Source organism: Anoplolepis gracilipes, chromosome 16 (genome assembly GCF_047496725.1).
Source record: "Anoplolepis gracilipes chromosome 16, ASM4749672v1, whole genome shotgun sequence".
NCBI lineage: Eukaryota > Metazoa > Arthropoda > Insecta > Hymenoptera > Formicidae > Anoplolepis > Anoplolepis gracilipes.
This window is the reverse complement of record NC_132985.1, coordinates 159,251-183,769: the sequence shown is the minus strand read 5'-3', so window position 1 is coordinate 183,769 and position 24,519 is coordinate 159,251. Positions and strand designations below refer to the sequence as shown.

The window sequence follows — 24,519 nt, the reverse complement described above, 5'->3', positions numbered from 1 at the left end:
CTAAAATATTTTTGTCTCTTTTGTGTGTATGATTTAAAATTAACAACTTTTAGATTAATCTTATCCAGGATGATAGGGCGAAGTGCACGAATTATTTTCCGCGGGTAAAGTAGTCGGGTATAACAGATATAGCCAATTAAAAGGAATATCATCACGCTGAAAGATCGAACTAAGGACACGGACACGGCCTAAATTCTCCAGTCCGTGGGCCGTGGATCAAACTGCGACGATTGACGGATTGCCGAATTGACAGTAACGTGTGACGGGTGACGGATTGACGAAGCGTATGACGTATGGCATACCTAGGTTAGAACTATTTTGTGCCGTGAAAGTGGGGACACTGGGGATTGGCGATTGGCGATTGGCGATTGGCGACTGGCGAGTGGCGACTGGCGACTGGCGACTGGCAATGGCGATGGCGATGGCGAGAACACTTCATTCAGTTATGGCGGAAAATGTTTTCGTTCTGTGGTAGATGGTAGACACTGATTCGCGATTACATCGGTTTATTATCCACTCGACCGATCGCCAAGTTGACAACTATCAAGCCAAATCCTATTCGAGCTGGTGGCTGGTGGAAGTTGAATAATTATATACCGTAATCATGGATACGCGTGGCATCGAGGTCACGAATCAACTTCGAGTGAGTATTCGCAGGCTAACACGCACAGTGTAAAATTTCCGTCATCCAAACGGACAGAAATATCCTCTCGTATATCCTATTACACAGAGATGCAAGCGTAACATTTAACATTGATATCCTAGTTAATTATCATATAATACTAAATTTTTTAGACGGATATACAAGTTCAAAGTGCATTCTTGTCTTTCATTCAGATCTACACAATTTAAGCACTTTAAAATTTATTTATTTATTTATGCAAAAACGATTGAGAATTTGTTTTTCAAATAGGATAGATAAAAAAAAGAATATTTTTTTCAAGAATTGATTATATTTTTAAAATAGTGCAATTTATAATGAATTGCATTATTTAGTGATATATGGAATTATATTTTAATATGCGCTAAGCTATACAAGAAGTGCACAAATATATTCTATAATCGTTTTTTTTTTTTTTTTTTTTGTTTTTGCTAAATAAATTTGTCCTATCTTTTCAGAGCGCTATTCGTGCCAAGCTTAACGAATTAGGTGTGCGCTACGACGAGGAATTACCAGACTACATATTGGTGATGGTGGTCAACAAGAAATCCCGTCAACAGATGCACGATGATTTAAATCTGTTCCTAGAAGACTGCACAACCATATTTGTAGACTGGTTGCACGATCAAGTGCTGAAGAAACTGCAGAAAGTCACTGTGGCGAAGAAGAAATCATCTCGTGAGTTTGTACCTACAGTAGTGGTGAAGCAGGAGGAGGAAAGAAAAAAACGAAAGATATCCGCAACTTCGTTCCTGGAAGACCAGAGTGTAGAGCAATCGACTGTCGACAAGTCTTTGGATAAAAATCCAAAGAATGATAAACAACCTGTGCAAAAGCAACAAATGATAAAGCCTTCCGTATCTAATCAAAATTCGGAGCAGAGTTACAATAAAAGCGCGGAAAAAAACGCAAAGAGTGTACAAAGTAACAAAAACAGAACGGACGAGACATCCGTGACGTCCGTGCACAGTAGCGAATCTTATCAGCAGGAGTCTACTTCGAATAAACCGCAGCAGAGTTTCGCGCGTGACGAAAACGCGACGAAAGAAAACGTCGCGTCGGAAAATTCTGCCACGAAGGCCACGGATGCGTATCGTGATCAGAGGCCAGACGAGTTGGCGCTAGGTAATAAAAGTTTCAAAAGATCATGGGAGACGTCGAGTAGTCGTCACGACAGTGCCGAGAAGAAGAATAACGAGGTGAAGCGGTCGAAATCTTCCGAGGAAGAGGAAAAGGAAGACGCTTCCGCGACCGCGACCGCATCCGCATCGTCGTCATTGGACACAGTTTCGAGGAAACTCAAGTCCTGCGTGAACAAACCAAAAATCACGTCGGTCGTATCGGTGAAGAACCGGCTCGGAATAGTGTCGCCACGGAAGAAGTTTGAAGTCTATAGGGCGAAGGAAGGCAACGATCGTTCTCGTCCGTTAGAGAAGCGATTCGAAAAGTTGCATCGTTACGACAACGACCGCAACAAGAGCAGAAACTTTGAGGCGGACGATCGAAATTCGAAACGAAATCGCGACGGCGAGTCCTCACGTTATCATGAACAACTGAACAGGCTGAATGACGTGAGGAGTCGAATAGAGAGTAACAAGAACGAAAAACTGAATAAAAACGCGGCAGAGTCTAAAGAGAGAATGATCCTGAATTCCGGTTCGAAAACGGACGTATCTGCCAGAAGGTCCACGTGTACCGTAAAGGATCGTCTAGGCATCGCGGGTATCAATAATAAAATGCAGAAGCAGTCCGTAAAGTCACAAGAGGCGACTATGGATTATCGGAATAATTCGAGGGGTTCAGAGCATGCCGGCAACAATACTAAGAATATCAAGGATAGACTAGGTCCGATGAGAAATAATTTCAGATCGGTGCATAAGAGGAGGCAATCTCGCGACAATCGGGACGACGAATCTATTATTAATCCTATGAATCTTGATATCAAGGAGCAGGAGGAAGAGCAGGAGGAAGACGACGAATTGGACAATGACGATCAGTCACTGACGGGTCCCGTCAAGTCGCGCATAGTCGCTGTGAATAGATCTGTATCTTCCGCCGTCGCAAGGACCGAGAGAAAACGCTCCAAAATTATGAATCAAGTTCCGTTCAATGCGACTCAACATTCCGGTTACGGGAGCGCAAAATTATTACAGTCGGATAAGATGGAAAGAGAGATATCCAGCGATGTAGATGACGTAAACATTGAAGACACAAGGTTGTCGAGCAAAGTGATTGTCACGCCAAGACCTTTGAAGCCGCTGCAACCGACGCAGAAACGCGCCACGCAGTCACTTTTGTTGAGAGCGGTCGCGGAAGCGAATCAATCCGTCGTCACGCAAAAGAATCCGGAACCGTCCCTGTTGGTGAGTTCATAAATTGTAAATACGTCTGTAAATTATTTAAATCTCTAACGATAAATTTTTGTACCGAACTGAATAAATATTATTGCGATAGAGAGAAAGAGAGAGAGAGAGAGAGAGAGAGAGTTTCTTAATGTCTATGCCATATTTTCATCAAAATTCGTCAAAGTTTTTAATGCATCTACGATGCATTTTTTCAAATATTTCCAATGTCGGCAAAAAGAAAAAGTTTTATTTTCATCAGAAATTAATATTTTTTTTTTTAATTTTATTTTTAGGACAAGAAGCCGGTCTTAAAGCGTCTTAAGCCTACTCCAGCTCGTGATGTAAGTCAAAACTTGTCGGTACATTTTAATTCTAATAAGAGACTGGTCATGGAAAAGATTCAAGTCGAACTAAACACGGTAGATAATCTGGATACGGAAGACGTCGAACCTTGTAAGTTTACTTCTGCAAAAATAGAGTTTTTGTCTCAGAATTTGAAAGAGTTACAGAACCTTTCCGTGTCCAACTACCATCAGTTTCATTGGAATCTTTATTTTCATCAATCTTTGATTAATTTGTATTAATAAAATTAGCTTTTATTAATTTTAATCTCATCATGTAACATAATACTTAATATACGAGTATTTCCTAAATATTTCAGAAACATAGTCAAACCGGTTAAAATAAAGATTTTAATAAGAATCTCTTCGTGATACAAAGATTAACTCTTTCATCTGATTACTCGTAATATTTTTATTCTCAGGATTTGTTCACATTATGGCGCATATTTTGTAGACATACCTCAGACGGTAACGGACGAGCATATGGGAGTTGTGATGTCGTTATTCCAAAGGAGTGACGATAATCAGAAGTTCTTGGTCACTTTGAATGGATATAACAACAATCTGATGAAAGAGAAGATGGGCTCCGAAGATGACGAGGAACAACTAGAAATGGAGGTAATTTTCTTTTACTTCTAAAATGCCCCCGTCCCCTGAAATTTTAATCCTCGCACACATTCTAGACGCCCGATGTTCCTCCTCATGCTCGTAGGTGAACGAGGACGACGAGCTCGCGCTGTTGACGACACATAGTGAGACATACGCGATGACGACGACATCGGCGCCAGCACCGGCAGCGCCATCGACACCGGCATCGACATCGACATCGACATCGACATCGGCACCGGCACCGGCACCGGCACCGTCACCATCACCATCACCATCACCGTCACCGTCACCGTCACCGTCATCGTCATCGTCACCGTCACCGTCACCGTCACCGTCATTGTCACCGGCACTGATACTGACACCGACAGCGACGTCAACAATTGAGTTAGAAGCAGGCGTTTTCAGAATAATGACAGATGGAACGGAGGACGATACGGAAGACGTCAGTCCGAAAGAAGCGAACGGAGAGGAGAATAATGAAAACTGCAATACGGAGAATATGGATAAGACTGACGAAGCACCGCGAAGACGGAGAAAATTAAGTCCTATAATATACAACAGATCTCATTCGCCGAGTCCCGCGCGATTGAAATCTACCGCGTCATTATTGCCAACGCTAGTCGCCAAACGTATGAATTAAAATCTCTTCTGGCACTTATCTTAAAGATAATATATATATATATATGTGTGTATACTATACTGATGTATTATTTTTGTTTTTCAGTTACGGATAAGAGACCGGAAAGTACAGGCACAACTATATCGGATAAATCTAGAGAGAACTGTAGATACTGGCCAAATTGTACGTTAGGAAACAAATGCGCATACCTTCATCCTCCTGTTATGTGCAGGTAATGCATTTTTCTCTCTCTCCCTCTCTCTCTCTCTCTCTCTCTCTCTCTCTCTCTATATATATATATATATATATATATATATATATATATATATATATATATTTTATTTATTATATATATATTTTATTTATTTTTTTTTTCCGAGTTATAAATCTCGTTGAAATATTTACTCTTGTTTATCTCATCTTAAATTATACAAACAATTTTCATTTTTACAACTGTATGTAACTAAAAGCTATACAATATTAAAATTTTTATGATTGATTATTCTTCCGCAGTGCCTTTCCGGCATGCAAGTTTGGAGACAAGTGCGCCTATAAGCATCCCAAGTGCAAGTTCGGTTTATCTTGCACAAAGTTGGGCTGCGCGTTTGCTCATCCCGCCCAACAGTGCAAGTACCATCCGTTTTGTACGAAACCAGCATGTCCGTATTCTCATCCGGTTACTTCCACTCCGGCAACGGAAGCGACGAATCAGCGAGCAAAATTTACTTGGCGACGGCGAGATTGAGCGAATTGTCGCGAATGTGTGTGTGTACAAGTTTGTCATACATCATTTTATCGAGAAACAATCGAGTTTCGCGACCGCGAAAGATTACTTTGTATAGATCGATGATAAGATGTATCTCACGCAAATTTCAAAAAAAATTTGGCGTGAGCATGTTACCGTAGCAGAGAATTGACTTCGCTATTGAGAAATGTATCTGAGAAAAATATAAAGCTTTACGATCATGATTTATTACATGTCGAATCACAGTTCTTGTTTTCTTCCAATGATTGTATTTAATGAAATAGAAGAATCGAGATGATGTTTAAACAAATTAGATTGTTTAATTTTAATTAAACCAGATTGAAATGAGTTAAAGCTTTAATTTTTAATTTAAGATGATACATTAATTCGTTGATTTACTTCCCTCTTGTTTATCTATTTTCATAGATTCTAAGCTCGCGCGTGTACGTTGTCATTCCGTATTGCATATTGGACGATTTGCTGCCATTTTTAGATTATAGATTCTGTATGTATGTGCGGAAGGAAAAAGATATAGTTTAATTTCAAACAGAGCTAACCGATGTCGAGTCTATTAATCTTGGTATGATTTTAAGACTTCTTATAACGCAAGTGAAACCTGGCCATATAATCTCATTTATTACGTGTATCGTATAGCAAACAACGCAATACTACGTAAATATTCTCGGGAATGTGTCGCCAATTGTGTGCTTCTAAGGATATTGTCAGTATGTATACACGCACGCACACACAGTATGTATATACACACTCATCTCATCCACCCATCACAATACAATCTGAAGGTGGAAGATAGAAAAAGAAAGATACAAAATGATTTAGGAACGAAATTGTTTCTATAAGTAATAGTGTATTTGCTTTTGATAATGATACATTTCAATAATATTAATAGTTATTATTATTATTAATTATGCACGATAATTTATTAGTTTTGTTTTAATAATAATAACGCAGAACATCTCTTCCGTTTTCTACGGTTTCTATACAAGTCTCGTAAATCAAATAAATGTAGTCGAGTATCAAAATATCTGGCTTTTACGATGCCAGTTCTGTTTTTGAAGTTTACTATCTTTTTCTCATACACACCTTGTATCTTCAAATTGTATTTTAGATAAACACACATATATAATATATGTGCGCGCGCGCGCGCGCGTGTGTATGTATGTATGTATTTATGTGTGTGTGTGTGTGTGTGTGTGTGTGTGTGTGTGTGTGTGATGTGTATATATATATATATATATATATATATATATATATATATACACATATATATGTTTATTTATGCATAATGAAACGATCAAAAGAATGAAAATTCGATTTTGCTTTTTCTTTTGCTTCTACTAAAGTCTGTCGAAGTGAGCATATATTTGCTTTAAGTAAAAATGAGACAAATATCAGAGAATACAGTTAAAGAAAAGTCAAATCTATTATATATTCCTCATTGAGAACAACATAACGACATAATGTAAAAGAGAACTTTTCTATCGACGTTACATCAATTTATTTTTTCCTTTTTGGGCCCCCTTTTTATTTGAGAATATATACAGTTACAAATATAAATCAGTTATCCTTAACAGCGACTTAATCGGGACTCGAAGAATAAAGACCCGTCGTTCTATTGTATTCAAAACATTAGGCGCATTCAGCGAATTCAACCGAATGAGATTGGTTCTTACTTTTAGAATCAACAAATCAACGTTGAGTATTAGCGGAAAATGTAGTAACGTTGAATCCGTTGAATGAAGTCGGTGTAAAAACAGGTATACTTTGATATTCGATCACGTTTATTATGTAATTGTCACGAATTGTAGAAGCGTAAGAGTGATTCTGTATTATTATTTACATAATTCTAGTAAATTATTGCGCGTTAAAGAAATGTATAATATTACTGAGAGGTGTTATTATTAGAAGCAAAAATACACGATGATTTCTGTAAATTGCATTTCTGTTCTTAAAGGAATGCTGTAGTCGTCTTGTATTACTCACCAAAATTTACCTAATAATATTAAAACATTGCTTAATATACAAAAGTTTTGCAATTTTATATATATATTATATAAAATGAGATGAGTTCCCGTTAGGAATTGCATGAAGGAATATTTTATTATAAACGAGTTTGGAAGTCTAGTAAAAAATATATTTCGGTATACAATATCGATTGCACATCGAAATATATTTGATTGTGCAATTTTGTTTATATTTCTTTTAAAAGATGATTTTTTTTTTTATATGAGCCACCGACGAGATACTAAAACAAAATATATATGTTATATTTCTATCAAATCACAGTTTTGTTACCGACAATGTTTGCATTGTCGGTAACAATATAAACGTAATGATTATATCTTTAATACGATAAAACATTTATTTTATTATTCTTGAAAAAACTACATAAAAGATTTATACATATATTTTTGATAATAAAACAACCGGTTGAGTTAAAATATTCGTCGTCTAATGAATATATAATTGCAGTGTAATTTAAACGGCCGGTAACGTCACCATTCTTCTATTACCTCCGGCCCCTGGGCCCATTTGGTAGTCACAGAAATTTAAATCCAGGACTAACTGTCATCTTTAATATGTAAATATCTTGTCGGTGCTCCTTCATTGATTCTTAACATGTTTGATATATTGAAAAAAAAAAGTTAATAAAATACCTTTGCCGATTCAGTTCAATATTCAATCAAATGTTCAAATAAAAGTGATTCAAGTTCCTTTATTATTACATTTATTTGTGTAATAAATTTATATTATGTGCAATTATATCTTTTTTATTATATGCACGGTGTAGTGAAAGTGTAGACAAAAAAGAACAAGTGTGGAATTTACAGTTAGATCGGATGTGGGGGATATTCTTGTCACTCGATTGGCGCAAGAGTTGTGTTGGCGGCATTGATTTCAAACCTGTTACACCGTCTCGCCGCAGCGCCGTTATTGGTTGTTGCGTTTGCGTTTCAGCCAGCCGCCAGCCGCCCGGCCACGGCCACCCGGCTCCCGGTGGCGCGCACGTTTCGTTACCCGCTCGCCCGCTCGCCCGCTCGCCCGCTCCAGGCTTCCACTCTCCACTCCGCACTCCGCACTCCACACTCCACACTCCACACTCCAGGCTCCAGTCAGTGCCAAGTGCCAGTGCCAGTGCCAGTTGCCAGTCAGTGCTCAGTGTGTGTGGTATTCCGGCGGAGAAGGTGACGTTATTTCCAGTTTAATTCTCGACGAGACGCGATTATTCTGCTCCCTTACTAATCGTCGATTCGCAGACAACACCACGGACCACAGTTCGTTGCGTTGATAATACGATATCATCACGAATGTACGAATGTGATTGTCGGTCGTATCTGTTCGTTGGCGCTAACAAAAGTACTTTGTGAATTGTGCCGGAATTTCATTCCGCGTGTGTTTTGTATTTTATTACGGTATATTACGTTTCTCTTTCCGTTCTCTTTCTTTTTTGTTCTTGTACGAGAAAATCGACTATGAAAATGAGTGCCATGATACTGTGGATTGTTACGGCGATTATCGTCGTCACAACAACGGTAAATGCCGTCGGTCTCAAATGCGACAGTGTCAGACCGATCTTTGAGGCGCAAGGATTTCCACTCAGCGACATTCCGAAGGAGGCAATTCCATGTGAGTTACATTCTGATACAATTATCATGCTCGACGCAAGACGATGGATTGTATTCATATTTTTCGCGGAAAATTTAATATTTCAATTTCTAAAATTATTCATTTTTAGCTCTCTTATATACATACTTAGGTAGATGTGCGTACACACTTGAGAAAGAGAGAGTGAGAGAGAAAGAGGGGGGGGGGGGGGAGGGAGCAGGAGAGAGTGTAATATAGATAAAAAAAAAAGTAAAAACCGCTATTTCTATTGTTATATCTGAGAATTATGCAGCCATATTAAGCGCCAAGCATTCAAAACATTAATAAGAAAGCAAAATGCATTTAGTCGCCTGTTATATGTCGCTTCCTGTCATTGTTTGATGGTATAAACGGCACATTTTTAGTTTACGACAGTTTAAACACGGTGATATAATAGGCTACGCTTTAAATAATTTACAACGTAACATGTAGCTTTTTTTATCGAAGATATATATATTCCACGATGGTTGAAATAATTTTGTTTTATAATTTATCATAAATTTTGAAAAATTATATAAATTAATGAAAATTAACATACTCAAAATAATATATATATATATATATATATTTCATATGTATTTTGTAGTCATACAGACATAATAACAGTCAGTATAATAACAATAATAACAGATTATAACGCGAATAAAATATTTGGGATGCTGAAGCTGTTCCATATTATCGACCAAAATCTAACCCAACATAACAATATATTTGCTTAATATAAAAGTTACAATTTATACAGATAAAGTAAAATAAGTTTCCGCTCTAAGCATTGCATGAAAGAATATTTGTGAACTTTTCGAAACGACCTTAGAAGTAGGTAAAAAACATTTTGTTGTAAAAAATGTTGTTGCTGCACAACATTTTCTTCAACAAAATATGTTTGTGTAAGCTTCTAAACTCGTTTTTAAAGGTTCAGAAATATTCTTTCGTGCAATCCTTAGAGCGGAAACTTATTTTATTTTATGTGTATAAATTTTAACTTTTACATTAAGCAAATATATTGTTATGTTAAGTAAGATTTTGGTCGGTAATATGGAACAGCTTCAGGTTAGGTCAGGATCCCCGCAATGTTGTGTCGTACCTGGTTTTTATTTTCACATATCCTTGCAGATTTAATATAAATTTTTGTTTAATTGTAAGTAAAATGTAGAAGAATATTTTGTCGTGTTATATATGATGTATCGAATCGCATTAATATTAATCAACTTTAAAAATTGAATTCATTAAATCATATTGAGAAGATTGAATATATGTTTATGCGATAGTAAGAATATTTTTCTATAAAAATGAAACACAATCTTTCTCTGAAAGTGGAGTCAATCATGCGGGAAAGTTATTTCCGCAAATTTGGCGAGTCTTTTTTACATATAATGTATTGCGTATATTATATTATAGGTGTATGTAGGTATAGCGAATAATAGTAATGTTAATCCTCATACAGAGTAAATGATATAACAGTTGCATGCGCACATACGAACATCGGGTCAATTTTGATCGATAGCAAAAATTTTTTTTCAAGTATTGGGTAAGTGTAAGTGTTTGTGCCCGTTTTTAATTGATGCTGTTATTAATATTGCAGTATTAGCTACACGCAAAATAAAATTTTACAATAGATTAAGATAATCTATGTATTGTATTTAAAAAAAATTTCTTTTTTTTTTAAATACCTTTTGTATTATATATGATAATTAAAAACATTTAAATAAAAATTTATTGATATTTCTGTACAATGCATACATGAAATATTTGTTCTTATTATCGCATGAGTTTTATAAAACTTTTTTAAGATGTGGGGGTCACATCAGAAACCTGGAATTTGCTAGAGTATTCATCTTTTAGATTTTAATCTCAAGAATTATTCAAACTGCAATATGTATACAATGTCTTTGCGATTCGTTATCGTTTGTACAAAAATAACTTATGGTGATAGGCGGTACGGCAGTATGACATGCATCCCGCGAGAGGAAAAGGTCTGCAACTACTTTTAAAACGTCACTGCGAACGTTCGATTTGCGCGACGATAATTGGACAGGATTTTTGGTAAAACACTCGGTGACTGACAAGATCAATTGATTCTCCTCCATTTGTCCGGAAAATTCAATTTTAATTACAAAGTCGGATGCGTATTGATTGCGATATCAAAATTGAATTTATTCATTGAAATACGTGAGAGCGTTTCGAACAGTTGGCCCAAGGGGTGTCTCATTCGCCAAAAATTTGTACATGTATTGCGAATTACCGGGAATTCTAAGTAATTCCTTGTAATGCGACATACAATTATAAGTAATGCGATGGAATTACGTGTATTGTTAAACAATATAAAGTAATTCCATGTAATTCTATATAATTCTAAAGTAATTCCATGTAATTCTATGTAATTCTAAAGTAATTCTAAAGTAATTCAAAGCAAATGTACACAGTTTGGTTATTTTAACTAAATATTCCTTTTTATTATTAAATTTTTTTATATTATTAAATTTTATTATATATACTATATATATTATTATACTATATATATTTATTATTATATATACTATATATATTATATATATTTATATTATTAAATATATTATTAAATTTTATTATATTGTATATACTATTTGTTACATATAAGTTAGTCATTATATATAAGCGATACTGAAACCATCGACAGCAGTTAGTCGTTATATATTCTCTTTAATTCTTTGTATTTTTTTTCAATTAATATTTTTTCATGTCTACCTAAATGAAACGGTTCGGTTCCAATTAGAATAACTGGTCCAAAGAATAAGAATTCATTTTGTACTATTTGAATGTCTGTTTCTTTGGGCCACTTATAAATGTCTAATTCGGATTTTAAGAATTTTATTTTTGCAGAATTTTCAAATACTTCAATAACTCTTCCAATATAGAATGTGTTATCATAGTAGACAGCATAGTATTTTTCTGCTTCTATATTCTTCGAGTTAACTTTATATTCTTTGTTTGCTTCATCAATGTCTTCAAATTCACATTCGAGCTCAACTATACTTTCAAATAAAGAGTCATTATTTTCAGTTTTTTTGTTTTGTTTATTAACTTTTAAGTTGGCACATTTTTTATTTAATTCCTTTTTGGTTTTAATTTTTCCGAGCATGCCTCTTACTCGTAACAATCTATCTGAAGACAATCGACCACATTTTGTAGAAAAAAACCAACATAGTGTCGATTTCCGTACTAATGCTATTTTATTTTTAATGTAAACTTTTAAAAATAACTTATCTTTAAACTTATTATTTTCCTTCGCAAATGTGTAATCTTTTATTTCCGACTCTGTTACTCCTGTTAATGTATTTAAATCTTTTTCTATATCTCGCGAGTCTTCTGGATGCATTTTTATTTTTTGTAAGTCGTCGTTAAGCGAGAACACGTACATGTGCACTACTACCGAAGCAATGAGTGCATATGTACGCAATTTAAAAGAATAAACCTCAGAATAAACTTTAATTTTATACACACACAAAACTTATTTTATTAAATTAAAAAAATTATCTCCTGCGATTATTATCCTTATTTAGCTGAAATATTAATAAATAATCATAAATTTAACTCTCAGAAAAATTGTTGTAAATCAATACGAAGTAATACGTAATGCGAAGTAATATATGCAACGTAATTCGAAGTAATTCGAAGTAATGCGTAAGTAATTCGAAGTAATGCGAAGTAATTCGAAGTAATGCGAAGTAATTCGAAGTAATGCAAAGTAATGCGTAAGTAATGCGAAGTAATTCCAGAAAAAATGTACACGTATTGCGACAGTGAGACACCCCTTGAGTTGGCCGTATCAAATGAGTTTAGGGCAAGTGCAATTGTGAAACCTTCTCGAATGCCAGATCACTAGGCAAATGCCAAATTGCTTATTATATGTATTATGAAACGAGAAAAGAGATTAAATGAATGGCGAATAAAAACTTAAAATCGAGCAGATTTCTCCGAAATTATCATAATGTTACAAGTAATATTCACATAATAATGCGAGAGTTATGTGAAATAAAAAACAAACAAATATTGTCACAAACATTATTAGGATATAATTCAAGACTATTAATTCAAAACCTTTTTTCCAAGCATTACGAAATCATTAAAAAAATTTTTTTGTTTAATTGCAAAGTATTACGACAATTTCGGAGAAATCTACTCGATTTTAGGCTTTTATTTCATTTGTTTAAAACTCTTTTTTCGTTTTATCAACATTCCGAAATCTTGACAAATTTCTGACGAGATCTTCACGATTTAAAATGCACCGCTTTTAAAGAGATGAAGGAAGAAAGAAAGAGAGAGAGAGAGAGAGAGAGAGAGAGGGGGGGGGGGAAGAGGAGAAGAAGAACAAATTACTTTAAAGGGAAGAAAATGTATTGTAGTGGTCGAAGCTGGGTCGGGCATAAAAGCTGCGGCAAAATCAAGCAGAACTCAAATACAAGGCAACTGCGAGAGATTCTCGTGGGTGGTACATCATATTAACACGAAGCTCTCTCTCTCTCTCTCTCTCTCTCTCTCTCTCTCTCTCTCTCTCTCTCTCTCTCTCTCTCTCTCTCTCTCTCTCTCTCTCTCTCTCTCTCTTTCTCTCTCTCTCTCTCTCGCTCTTGCTCTTCATTCTAATCTACATTTTCAAACACGAGATTATTTTCGATAATCATTTCACAAGGTTATTATTTTTAATGTGCACTCTACCGCGTGTATGTGAATGAGATTAAACTTTTCTAGATTATCTGCAATTTCTATATCTCGTAAATCTCTTTTCCGATCTATATAAAATTTGAATGCCGTGTTTGACATTCTTACTATTATTGGAATCCGTATATTTTCGCGCAAAAAAGAAAAAATTATATTAGTTACATATTGTATTTACTTATAATATTTATTTATAATTATATATACTATTTAATTATATTATAAAATTTTATATCTTTTTCTTTTTTTTATTAAATATATTTTGCGAAATTTCTTGATAAAATAGAAAATTTTGTTTTCTGAAAAAATTTAATTTTCTTCTATACATATATGATGTGTTTCCTATTTAAAGCATTAAAACGAAACGTCACTTTTATCACATTTTTTCCTAAGCAAAAAGCATATAACGAAGCAAAAATAAATTGAATTAAAGAATGTAAAAGATGCAATGTTATATAAAGTGTCATAATCATAAATTTCAATGCGCGTGGAGCCACAATTTATTTCGCGAAACTTCGGCGAGCTAATTTGCGACGAGTGCGACGCGACATGACGTGACCGCCGTTAAATTTATGTAGCCGATGAATTACGCGTTTTGTTCGTTTAGGGATAGAGAAGTTCTCGAATGGAGTCGAAACGCAGGAGGAATGAATAAAATTCCAGAGCATATTCTTGCGCTAAAAATTGACGACGCTGCGACCACGATTTTACCTTTTCTTGCGCTCGTTAATATGTATTATAATTTCTTTTTAATATAAAATATATCTTGGAATCTCTCACGATAGTGACACGTAAATAGGTCGCTTATTAGTTCGCGATTACTAATTAAGATTCTGAAATGCCACTTGGAATTTATCTCTTTAACGATAAACAACTTTATTATGAAAAAGTTAAAATAAGAAAAAGTCAACTCGGTTAATAAAGAAGTAATAAATTACACTTTGCGATTAAAAAGTTGACATAAATATTCACTTTCAAAGCTCAATACGAATCTTGTTAGAGGAAAAAAAAAAAAAAAAAAAAAAAAGAAAAACCGCGTTGATATTAAATCCAACCTTTTCCGCAACATATATTCAACGTCGACATGAATCGTAAGATCATTTTCCGGCGTGTTTAACGCGTTGATCGACTGCGGTGGACAATAAAAGCAAGAATATTAACATCATTCATCCTTCTTGCGACTTTGTTAGCACGTTTTGTACTACCGTGAATATGTTTTAATTTATGGATCCTTCGAAATACTCACGGATAGCTGTTAATGGCGCAGCCAATGGCAAGTTACTCGGCTTTTATGTACACTGTACACTACTCGTCCGTACCGGCGACGGTGCATGATGGAAAATCTCTGTATTTGCGAAGATGCGCATATATTTTGCCGCTCGCGAAATCCGCGACTTCACCGCTATCTGCGCCGCAATCAAACACGCTTGTCAGCTAGAGAGAACGCTGCGTATCTGTTTGCACGAGCGGTAGGTTTTTAGATAAGCGGTAGGTTTTACGCCTTGCCGCGGTATCATTGCGTAGTCTGCGAAATTATAATCGCGAAATTAGTCCGATGTAGAGGAAGAGGAAGGCAAAAATATTTTACGTCGTTAGTTATTTTGCTCGCATAAATATTGTATATAACCGTTATCATGTTCTGATTGTGAGAATATTAAGTTGGTGATTGTACATTACATGGTCAAGGTGTCTACTTTCTGGAAAAACATGGAATTCTCAGGCGTTTTTTTTGTATCTGGAAAAATCAGGGAAGTGTTGCGAAATTTATTGGGATTCGGAGAATTTTTTGGAAAATTCTTTTTTTGATAATATTTATTTTATATTATAAATAATTAGTAGTGTGCATAAAACTGGCATGTCTTCGTGGAAATTCATTGATTATTGAGAGTTTTGGTTTTATTTTTAATAGTTTTGAAGCTCTTGATAGATTAGACGAATAGTTCTGATTATGAAAAAAAATGGCTCGGGACAAACCGAAATGCCAAGTTCATGGCGCTTTGATGACCGTTGATAATTTTTTAAACATTTCTTAATAGATTTTAAGCGTTTGAATTTTATTTTTTATTTTATTATTATTCAATAATATTATACAGATATACGAATATTATATACAAATATTATGTTTTACAGAATATTGCAATTATTAATAATTATACTAACACACACACACACACACACACACACACACACACACACACACACACATGCTTAAAAAATCGTCGGCAGTCAAAGTGAACTTGGCGTCTCAGTCTGAGCAATTTTAATTATGAGATTAAGATACGTTTAAAATATGTATATTATAAAATATGTATATTATAAATATATATATATATATATATATTTTTTTTTAATTTTGTTTTGTTTATATATTCAATGTCTTAACATATTACTAAACATGAAATACATATTCTTTGCAATTTTTAATGATGAAGAAATACATAATTCTATGCAAATAAAAATTGCTTATCTTATTTAAGTAATTTATTCAGTTTTTAACTACATTTATAAATGTAGCACTTGAAACTTAAGAGGCTCTGTGTTTTTCCTATAAATGAAAAACATTAGAAAACGTAACAAAAAAACCTTTTTGTAGAGAAAATTGTATTAAAAAAAAAATCTTGAAAATATTCTCTTTACTTACTTGGAAAATCAGAGAAATTTTCAGGAAATTTTTTTACAAGATTTGAGTAGACACCCTGATGATCATTACATAATATCGATATTTGTGCTTGAAAGAAAAAAATAAAAAAAAAAAGAGGTGTGTATACATACACCTCTTTTTTTTTATTTTTTATGTATATATATATTTTGTGTATATATATATATATATATATATATATATATATATATATATATATACACACACACACACACACACACACACACATATACTTTTTTCTGATGATTAGTCACATGATACATGTATTATATATAATAATATTAACATCTGAACATATATGGTACGAAACGTCACAATATGAAATGGCATACCTGAATATTAAGATCATTTATGATATGATTAAGTATGCTCAGAGTATGCGCACTTAATCTACTTGTATCTTATAAATATACTTGTAAGCGTATACGGCGAATTTATCGTACCGTGCGCTATGTCTTCTCAAATTCACTACCGTCAAGACCCGCGTGATTCCAAATGATTCATCTTCGTTATCATCGGTGACTACGTTACACAGATACAGGCGCATTTTTCGGCAAGATGAAAGCGAGAGCTGCGTGTGGGTCCCGTTGGATTCGCGTGACAAAAAAAAAAGAACACAGACGAAACTCAGAGACAATCTGGCTGAGAAAAAAAGCTCCAAGGCGTCCGTTTTATCGCAACTGCACCACACGTGCAGATGCACGCGTCCTTATGTCGCGCTGCTAATTTCAATACCGTAATCTTGTTGTCCTTACCAATGAAATAATTAATAATTTGCATTTTTTATGTAATTATAAAATAAATAATAATCATCACTCAATTTATATTATGTAGTGATAGCATAACGCAGTAAGTAGGTTTGACAAATCTTAGATTAATTCGTGTACTTAAATTGTTTACTTATTTATTTATTTAGTATATTTGTTACTCTTTTTTTTTACTGTTATTACTAATTGTATATTTATTGATTATGTTTTACATTTTTTATTTTGTAATCGAGAACAGTAAAACTTTTTCCCTTTTCTTTGTTTTTTTTGTTTTGTTTATAGTAACAGTTGAAAGGATCCTAGATAACCAGTTCTCTGACACATTGATGCGATCGTATCTCGTATTAAACTATTAAACTATTAAAATTAATCGAGATGAATCAGTATATACATATATTCTATTTAACTCAATTTTTTGTTCTCGAAACTTCAGTTTAACAGTATTCGTATCTCCGTGTTAAATGCAAAGAGTCGCATTAACGCGATCGTAAAAATCATGTTTGACATGCAATTAATACGTCGACAGCGGTCCACAGAAGCAAATGTATGTGTCGGAAAGCCTTTACAAAACGGTTTTTTCCGATAGATTCTTTCTCAAAATCTCACTTCCGAGATGATGTAAAATCCAATTTTTTTTGCACACATGAACGTGTTATGTATATATTATTTCTATTATTAAATATGTTATATATTAATATATTAATATATATTAATATATTAATATAGATATATTATTTAACATGTTTAATTGGCAGAACCATAATTGGCATAAATAATGACGTGAATAGTTGAGAAAGATTAACGAAGAGTACATTGTGAGGAAACTAAAGTCCGATTAATTATATTTCATAACCCCTTCTACACAATAATTAATCAACCAATCACAAAATCATCGATCAAATTATTTAAAGTTGTAGTTTATATTATTTTATGTAATTAATTGTTTGCTACATTTAAGAATTATAATAGAATGATAGTACTTTTTCGCGAATGCATTTTTAATTATTTATATACATATATTGCTCAAACGCTATACGTACTCATTTATATTTATAACAGACTGAACGTGGTAATTTATAGTTGTTCGCTATTTTTTTCTTTCCATTTTAGAATTATTTTCCGACCAAACGCTTTCGACGCTTATGTTAGTCAAGCGTTTCTAAGAGGATAATGCTACCATTACTCGAGCGTTCTGTTTGTATTCAATACGATATTCATTTTATTTCGTTGTCTAAACGAAAGTTACTTAAAAAGGTCAGGACCTCCTGTGAGTCTTCGGATTATTTATTTTTCATTTATTCATTCATTCATTTTGCTTGCGTGTTTCAACGTGTCACGATTCTATTTTTCTCCTCGCTTTCACCTTACTGGCTTAAGGAAAATTAATCGACAATAGAGAGCAATTAGATGCGCAAAGAATACAGAAAGGAGAAATAAAAGAGAAAAAGAGAAAGAAATGTCATTTGCCCATAAAATGGGTGTGAGCGTCAGGCTCGATTTTCTACCTTCTGTCTTTTTCGTTTGAGAGAGACGCTTTTCAAGGTGGCAAATAAGATCATCCACAGCTATTGTGACGTTCGTTTTTCTGTTTCCTTTTTTTCTTCGTGTTTTGATCAGGTACATTTTTCCAGTCGGAAGATGTGCAATATTTCTATACTTTCGACCATCCCCGAGACCATCTGTTCCTTCCTACTTCTCTTTCTTTGCGAGTTCTTTCGTGTTGCGCGGACGGTATAAGTATAATACAATAAAACTGGCTTTTTTGTTCTACCTTTCTCTCTCTCTCTCTCTCTCTCTTCTATCTATCTATCTATAAGTGAGCATTAAGAAGGATGCTACGTTTGAATCTTTTCTTCCTCAATCATCCCTCGGATTTCTTTGAACTTCCTCGAGGATGCTCTTGGATTAAAATATTCCATCAACCGAGGACACTGGTATTTGAATTTCATGAAATCGCTTCGATATTGCGGTTATTATTATTCCTTATTATATTACCTGTCAAATATAAAAACATAAAAATTACTGTCACACAGTTTATAGATTTTTTTCTTCTTATCGTTAGACAGACTTCTTGTGTATTTTGCCTTTTTATTTCTTTTTTTAGAAGAATCCTTGAATCTATACATCTATTATCTATTTTCTATTTCATTCGAAATACCTAAGGGAAGTGTAAAATACGAACGTTTCCTCTTGCGTGTGAATCGTTGTTATCGCGAGGATGACCTGCATATACGATATCGTCAGGTACATTGTTGTGAATAATTATGAGAATGACATTGAAAAAGCCATTCCAAACTTATATTGTACACTGTCAATTAATGTCAATTAATTGATAGCTACAATCGATAATGACTAATTATTTTTTTTAATATAAGGTAGATCAAACCTCAAACATCCATGTTTCATTTAAAAACTAATTATTCTCTTTTTTTTCAAATTAATAAATTACTCGTAAAACACAAATTGATTGCAAAGCTATTGCAAAGTTATTGTAAATAATTAAATTATCCACGACAACTTTTATAATTATTATAATATATGTAATTATTATAATATATGATAACGCGTACTTTGTGTATCTGAAAATTTCTCGTAGGTAATAAAGTCATAGTAAAAATCGGGCTATCTGCTTCACAAAAAGACACGTTATTGCTTTCGAAAAGAAAACGTGATACACTAACTACGGTTAACAGATCAGAGTTCTGGGAATTGATTTATGAATAGCGTTATCGATAACAGAGTTGATAAATATTTTGTCTTGAGACTTATTGTTGGAAAGTATTGTGTATATAGATTAATCGCTTGAACGTGAATTGATTTTAAAATCAACGGCTCTGTTCTCTGTACCGTAGGATTGAATACAATATATACATATTTTTATATTGAGTGAAATAGTTTTAATTATATACACAATCTGAAATAAACATCGGATTATATCACGTCACTGTTCGCGGCTCAAACAGACGGACACGTTATATTCATTTTTTCAGAACTATGTAGTATTCTACGGCATGCTGTACAAATCTATTTTCTTGCAAACAAACCATTATTGTATAATTAATATCGTTACGTGCGCATCGTTAAAAACGCATTTAAAATTTTTAACGATCGTAATTTTAATAATGATATTCACGTTATGACGCACGTCTCTATATCTTTCAAATAAAAAAAGCGACAAATTGATGTTAAGCGTTGACAATCTGATGGAGGTCTCAGGTATTCTTAGTGACTTTTATAGGTGTCTGCATTAATGGATACCTTCATCACAGTGAGGCGCTTTCGAGTCCGTGGTCCGTGGAGAATGTAGATTTCGAAAGTATGAATACGTTAATGAATTGGAATGCAATAATAATTATTATATACAAACAATTTAAATGTTCTATATGAAATTGTTTCTTGTAATTTATATATATATATATATATATATATATATATATATATATATATATATATAAATTTATTACACAACCATGTTTCAAATGTTGACAATAATTTAAACATGACCAAAAGTTAATATATAATTTCGTTTGTTCTCGAATCTTGTTGAATCGATAGGATTATGAATTTGCAAAGAAAATTTTCATTATACACAGTCGTTTCTTACAATTTGTGTTGGAAAAATTCGCATTGTCTCTTCTCGTGCATGATTCCGAAAAGGCAGATGAAATTTGCCTTCCAAATGGAAAAGAGATTTAAGCGCGCGCAATTATCACGGACATTAAGTTATAGATGGCCGGGGGATACGTTTTTTGAAATGCCGGTAGGACGACGACGACGACGACGCGGTAAGGAATGCAGAATGCAGCCTTTTCGCGAGAATTATCCAGGCAGAATGCAGCCGACGAGCCGAGGCGCGCAATGGAGAGACTTAATGGTCACTGTTATAAGAGTTATAACTTTTTAATAACCAGCGAAGAGAGGTATTCTCCTTGCTAATCGGCACTGGAAACCAGCTCACCTTGTTCCACCCGAAGCGATGAGTTTTACCTCCGTAACAGTCTTATATGAATATTTGCTTCGTACATATATAACGTGTACATACATACATGTGATATGTGATATGCGTGTCTCGATGCGTAACGACAATGTAACATTTGTAAGATTTCGCAGATTCGGTGTACATCTACACCGGACTGCTACTCTTGGAACTCTGGTTGCTTGCTAGCCGGTCCCTTTCGGAGCATGTAATTTCTACTACCGGATTAATCATCGTACTTGGATGATGGAGTTTCATTATACGTTGACATTTACCGTGATGTTGCATGTTGCGAATGTGAAGTCAAGAGTGGCTCTCCCTTCCTCCATCTCTCTCTCTCTCTTTCTCTCCCTCTTTCTCTCTAAGGATTAATTAGGTTGTATACTTGAAATGACAGTTTCGTTATATAAATTTACAAAATTTTGGATAATTTTTTGACTATAAATAATTGACATTTAGATATATATAAGTTATGCATTGTATAGAATTATTTCATATTTCGTGAAGAAAAGTTACACACACACACACGCACACGCACATACACACACACACACACACACACACACACACATCAGTATACGGGCGCGCGCATATACTGATACAATAATTTCTTTTTAAGTTCTTAAATGTCATACTTTTAGATGTGCCGGTTATTTTCAAAAAAATGTAAAAAGAGCAAACATACTATTTTTTTTCTTTGCTAAAACTGTTATTGAGTTTTTAAAATTAGCTATTGTAAGTGTTATTTTTGAAAATCTCTTTAAAAAAAAAAATTAGTAAATGAAATGGATAAGAGATTACGAAACCATAAATAATAATTAATATATAAACGCTAGAATTACAAACACTCTGATTTTGCATTGCGTACTTTCGCGTAGCATATATATAAATAAAATTCAGGAGGAATTACATGAATGTATTCGTTTTTATTTATTTATTCATTCGAATGTACATACATAAATATAGTAGTAGATGCTGGTAGGGATAGGTTTGTCGACCTTGTGATTGATGGGATACGCTATTTTTACTCGGTGTGCGCCACGTATGAAAAGGAGAGAGAGAGAGAGAGAGCAAGAGAAAGAAAAAAGCCGAGAAGAGAGAAGACGTTGGGTTGAGTTGGTCGCAAAGCAAGGTGCCTGCAGCTTTAGCAATACGAGAGAAGAGAGGAGAAGACTGCCTTATTTATCACGATTTTTATTGTATCCGGTCACGCGAAGGTGACAATTCATCGATTTTTCTTTGAAGTTACCTCAAAGGTAGCTCGATGTAATGGACCGGCCGTCTAACGTGATGCGTTTATTTTAGTTTTTGCGTTCTATACGTATGACACAACGGAAGAAATTTGATGATAATACACAAGAGATTCTACTTATCGAAACTCTAACAGAACCGATTCACTCCGAGACTGTGACGAAATTAAATTTAATCAAGTCCCTTTGTTCATATATTTTAAAGAACGGAGATATAAAAATTCACGAAATTTGCGGGAAAAGAGTTCAAGTGAATAATATAATAGTATCAGTAATATCAATAATCTGCAACGATTGATAAACGTCAATGACTTAATTGAATTTTTCGTCGACAAGCCAGCGCTTTGTCAATTCGAGCACGTCGAATGTTGAAGCATATTTCAATTTGAACGCATTCCAATTTTGATCTCTCGCGGCGGAGCTTTTTTTTTTTTTACACGGTGGAAACATGTCGAAACAATTATGTCGCGATTGCGAATTCGTTCAATTCGTCGCACAATGATATTTTTTCTATGCTGATGTAAAATTCACGCGATCGCATTTCGCTACATTTTGGACTAGATTTTGCTGGACAATTTTATTCGTGTCTCGACGCACAACGATGGCGAGTATGAATAATTAGCGGTAAACGACAAGTTTTTTTGCTTATCGATCATTTAATGAATCTTTATTCGGGCACAATTAAAGAAAGCGCATTATTTAAATAGTGCGTCTTCAAAGCGTCTTTTTAACGGGAAAATAAATCAGCGCTAAATGAAAAGAATAAGCTTTTCGTGTTGTTTACGATATTATTAAAAGCAGCGAAATATTATTGCGTTTGTAAAACTTTATCGTTAGATAGTGTATTAATAAATAAGAAGAAAATATTAAATAATTTCTGTTAACTTAGCGTATTATATTATTATATTATCAAAGAAAAAATCATCCTTGAATCAGTCTCATTATCGACATTAAATTTCTTGATTATGTTTGTAATGTTAAATACAATGTAATAGCGACTATTTCGTCTTGACGTCATAACGTTAACAAAAAGGGACTTTGAAACGCTTGATTAGAATACATAAGTAAATGTCCGCAGAGAGTAAAGATAAATTATGGAGAAACAGGAAGCTGAAAAAGACTGCCAGCAAGCTGTTTCACTCACAATGCAACTCCACACTCTCTTCCGGTTTCATATTTACCTCAAATACTCTGAGTTCTTTTATATATATATATATATATATATATATATATGTATACCCGTTTCGTTTGCCTAACCCATCTACTCTTACTCTTTTTCTCTCCTTTTCATCTGTGAAATATTTAACGCTTCCGCAAATGAAAAATTATACATTTTTAATTTTTACGCATAAAGTTTCGTAAATTTTATAAATATGCTTTTTCGCGCGATAATACATCTTGTTAGAATTATTATTGAATTTTATACGTGGATACATATAAATTTATATAAAATTTTGTACGTGCATACATATAGGCGTAGAATTCTATTCTATACAAATTATGATTTTTCACGCGTCGAGTTGACTAATTAGCAGAATCATTGAATTAGTTATTAACGTAATGTTTGTAAGAAGCGAAGAAAAAGGCGTGATAGATAGATAAATAAATTTATTCCACGTAACGAGAAAGTAAATATTTCTTTTGTACGCATTATTCTTTTTCAAAAGTTGAAATTTTGAATAAATAAATTGAATTTTATTGTAAAGCACAATCTGTCAACGCGTAAACGTCGCACAATCGCCTATCTAAATCGACGGAGCATGAGACGACGCGACGGAACGGACATTTCACATTTCACATTTCACGGTTACTGTAAATCTTTGTCACGAAAGAGAAGGACTCTCTTTCTCCCCGCGTAACCGTTACGTTGAAATTTTATTTTGTCCATGCGTTGAATTTGCTCTTCAAGTTCCACTATACCCGCGCAAATTTACGACAAGGATTTTGAGACTGTTTGTGTACCTCGTCATATAGAGAGCCACCCGTCTTCCACGTTACTGTCTTCCTCCGTTACCTGACACTGCCGCGTGTGTGTGTGTGTGTGTGTGTGTGTGTGTGTGTGTGTGTGTGTGTGTGTGTGTGTGTGTGTGTGTGTGTGTGTGTGTGTGTGTGTGTGTGTGTGTGTGTGTGTGTGTGTGTGTGTGTGTGTGTGTGTGTGTGTGTGTGTGTGTGTGAGAGAGAGAGAGAGAGAG

The 24,519-nt window shown here is 34.0% G+C and overlaps 2 protein-coding genes across 2 annotated transcripts in view; both read left to right on the top strand.

The window, feature by feature from the left end:
- Positions 1 to 324: 324 nt before the first annotated feature.
- On the top strand, positions 325 to 7,272 carry Nab2 (Nuclear polyadenosine RNA-binding 2). Its single transcript, XM_072908538.1, has 7 exons — positions 325 to 643; positions 1,120 to 3,024; positions 3,300 to 3,459; positions 3,802 to 3,965; positions 4,060 to 4,585; positions 4,681 to 4,807; positions 5,089 to 7,272. The coding sequence occupies exons 1-7, from the start codon at positions 605 to 607 to the stop codon at positions 5,318 to 5,320; spliced, it is 3,153 nt and encodes a 1,050-aa protein (XP_072764639.1). The 5' UTR covers positions 325 to 604; the 3' UTR covers positions 5,321 to 7,272.
- Positions 7,273 to 8,288: 1,016 nt separating this feature from the next.
- Positions 8,289 to 24,519, top strand: part of Dlp (glypican dally-like) — a 128,764-nt gene continuing 112,533 nt past the window's right edge. The window contains exon 1 of the mRNA XM_072908539.1: positions 8,289 to 8,965. Coding sequence (XP_072764640.1) covers positions 8,812 to 8,965 — 154 coding nt within the window. The 5' untranslated portion in view covers positions 8,289 to 8,811. The remainder of the gene's footprint in view (positions 8,966 to 24,519) is intronic.

Coding starts and splice junctions, on each gene's coding strand:
- Nab2 (XM_072908538.1), top strand. CDS start 605: ATGGATACGCGTGGCATCGAGGTCACGAATCAACTTCGA. Junction 644..1,119: donor AGGTCACGAATCAACTTCGA/GTGAGTATTCGC, acceptor CTATCTTTTCAG/AGCGCTATTCGTGCCAAGCT. Junction 3,966..4,059: donor AGGAACAACTAGAAATGGAG/GTAATTTTCTTT, acceptor TCATGCTCGTAG/GTGAACGAGGACGACGAGCT.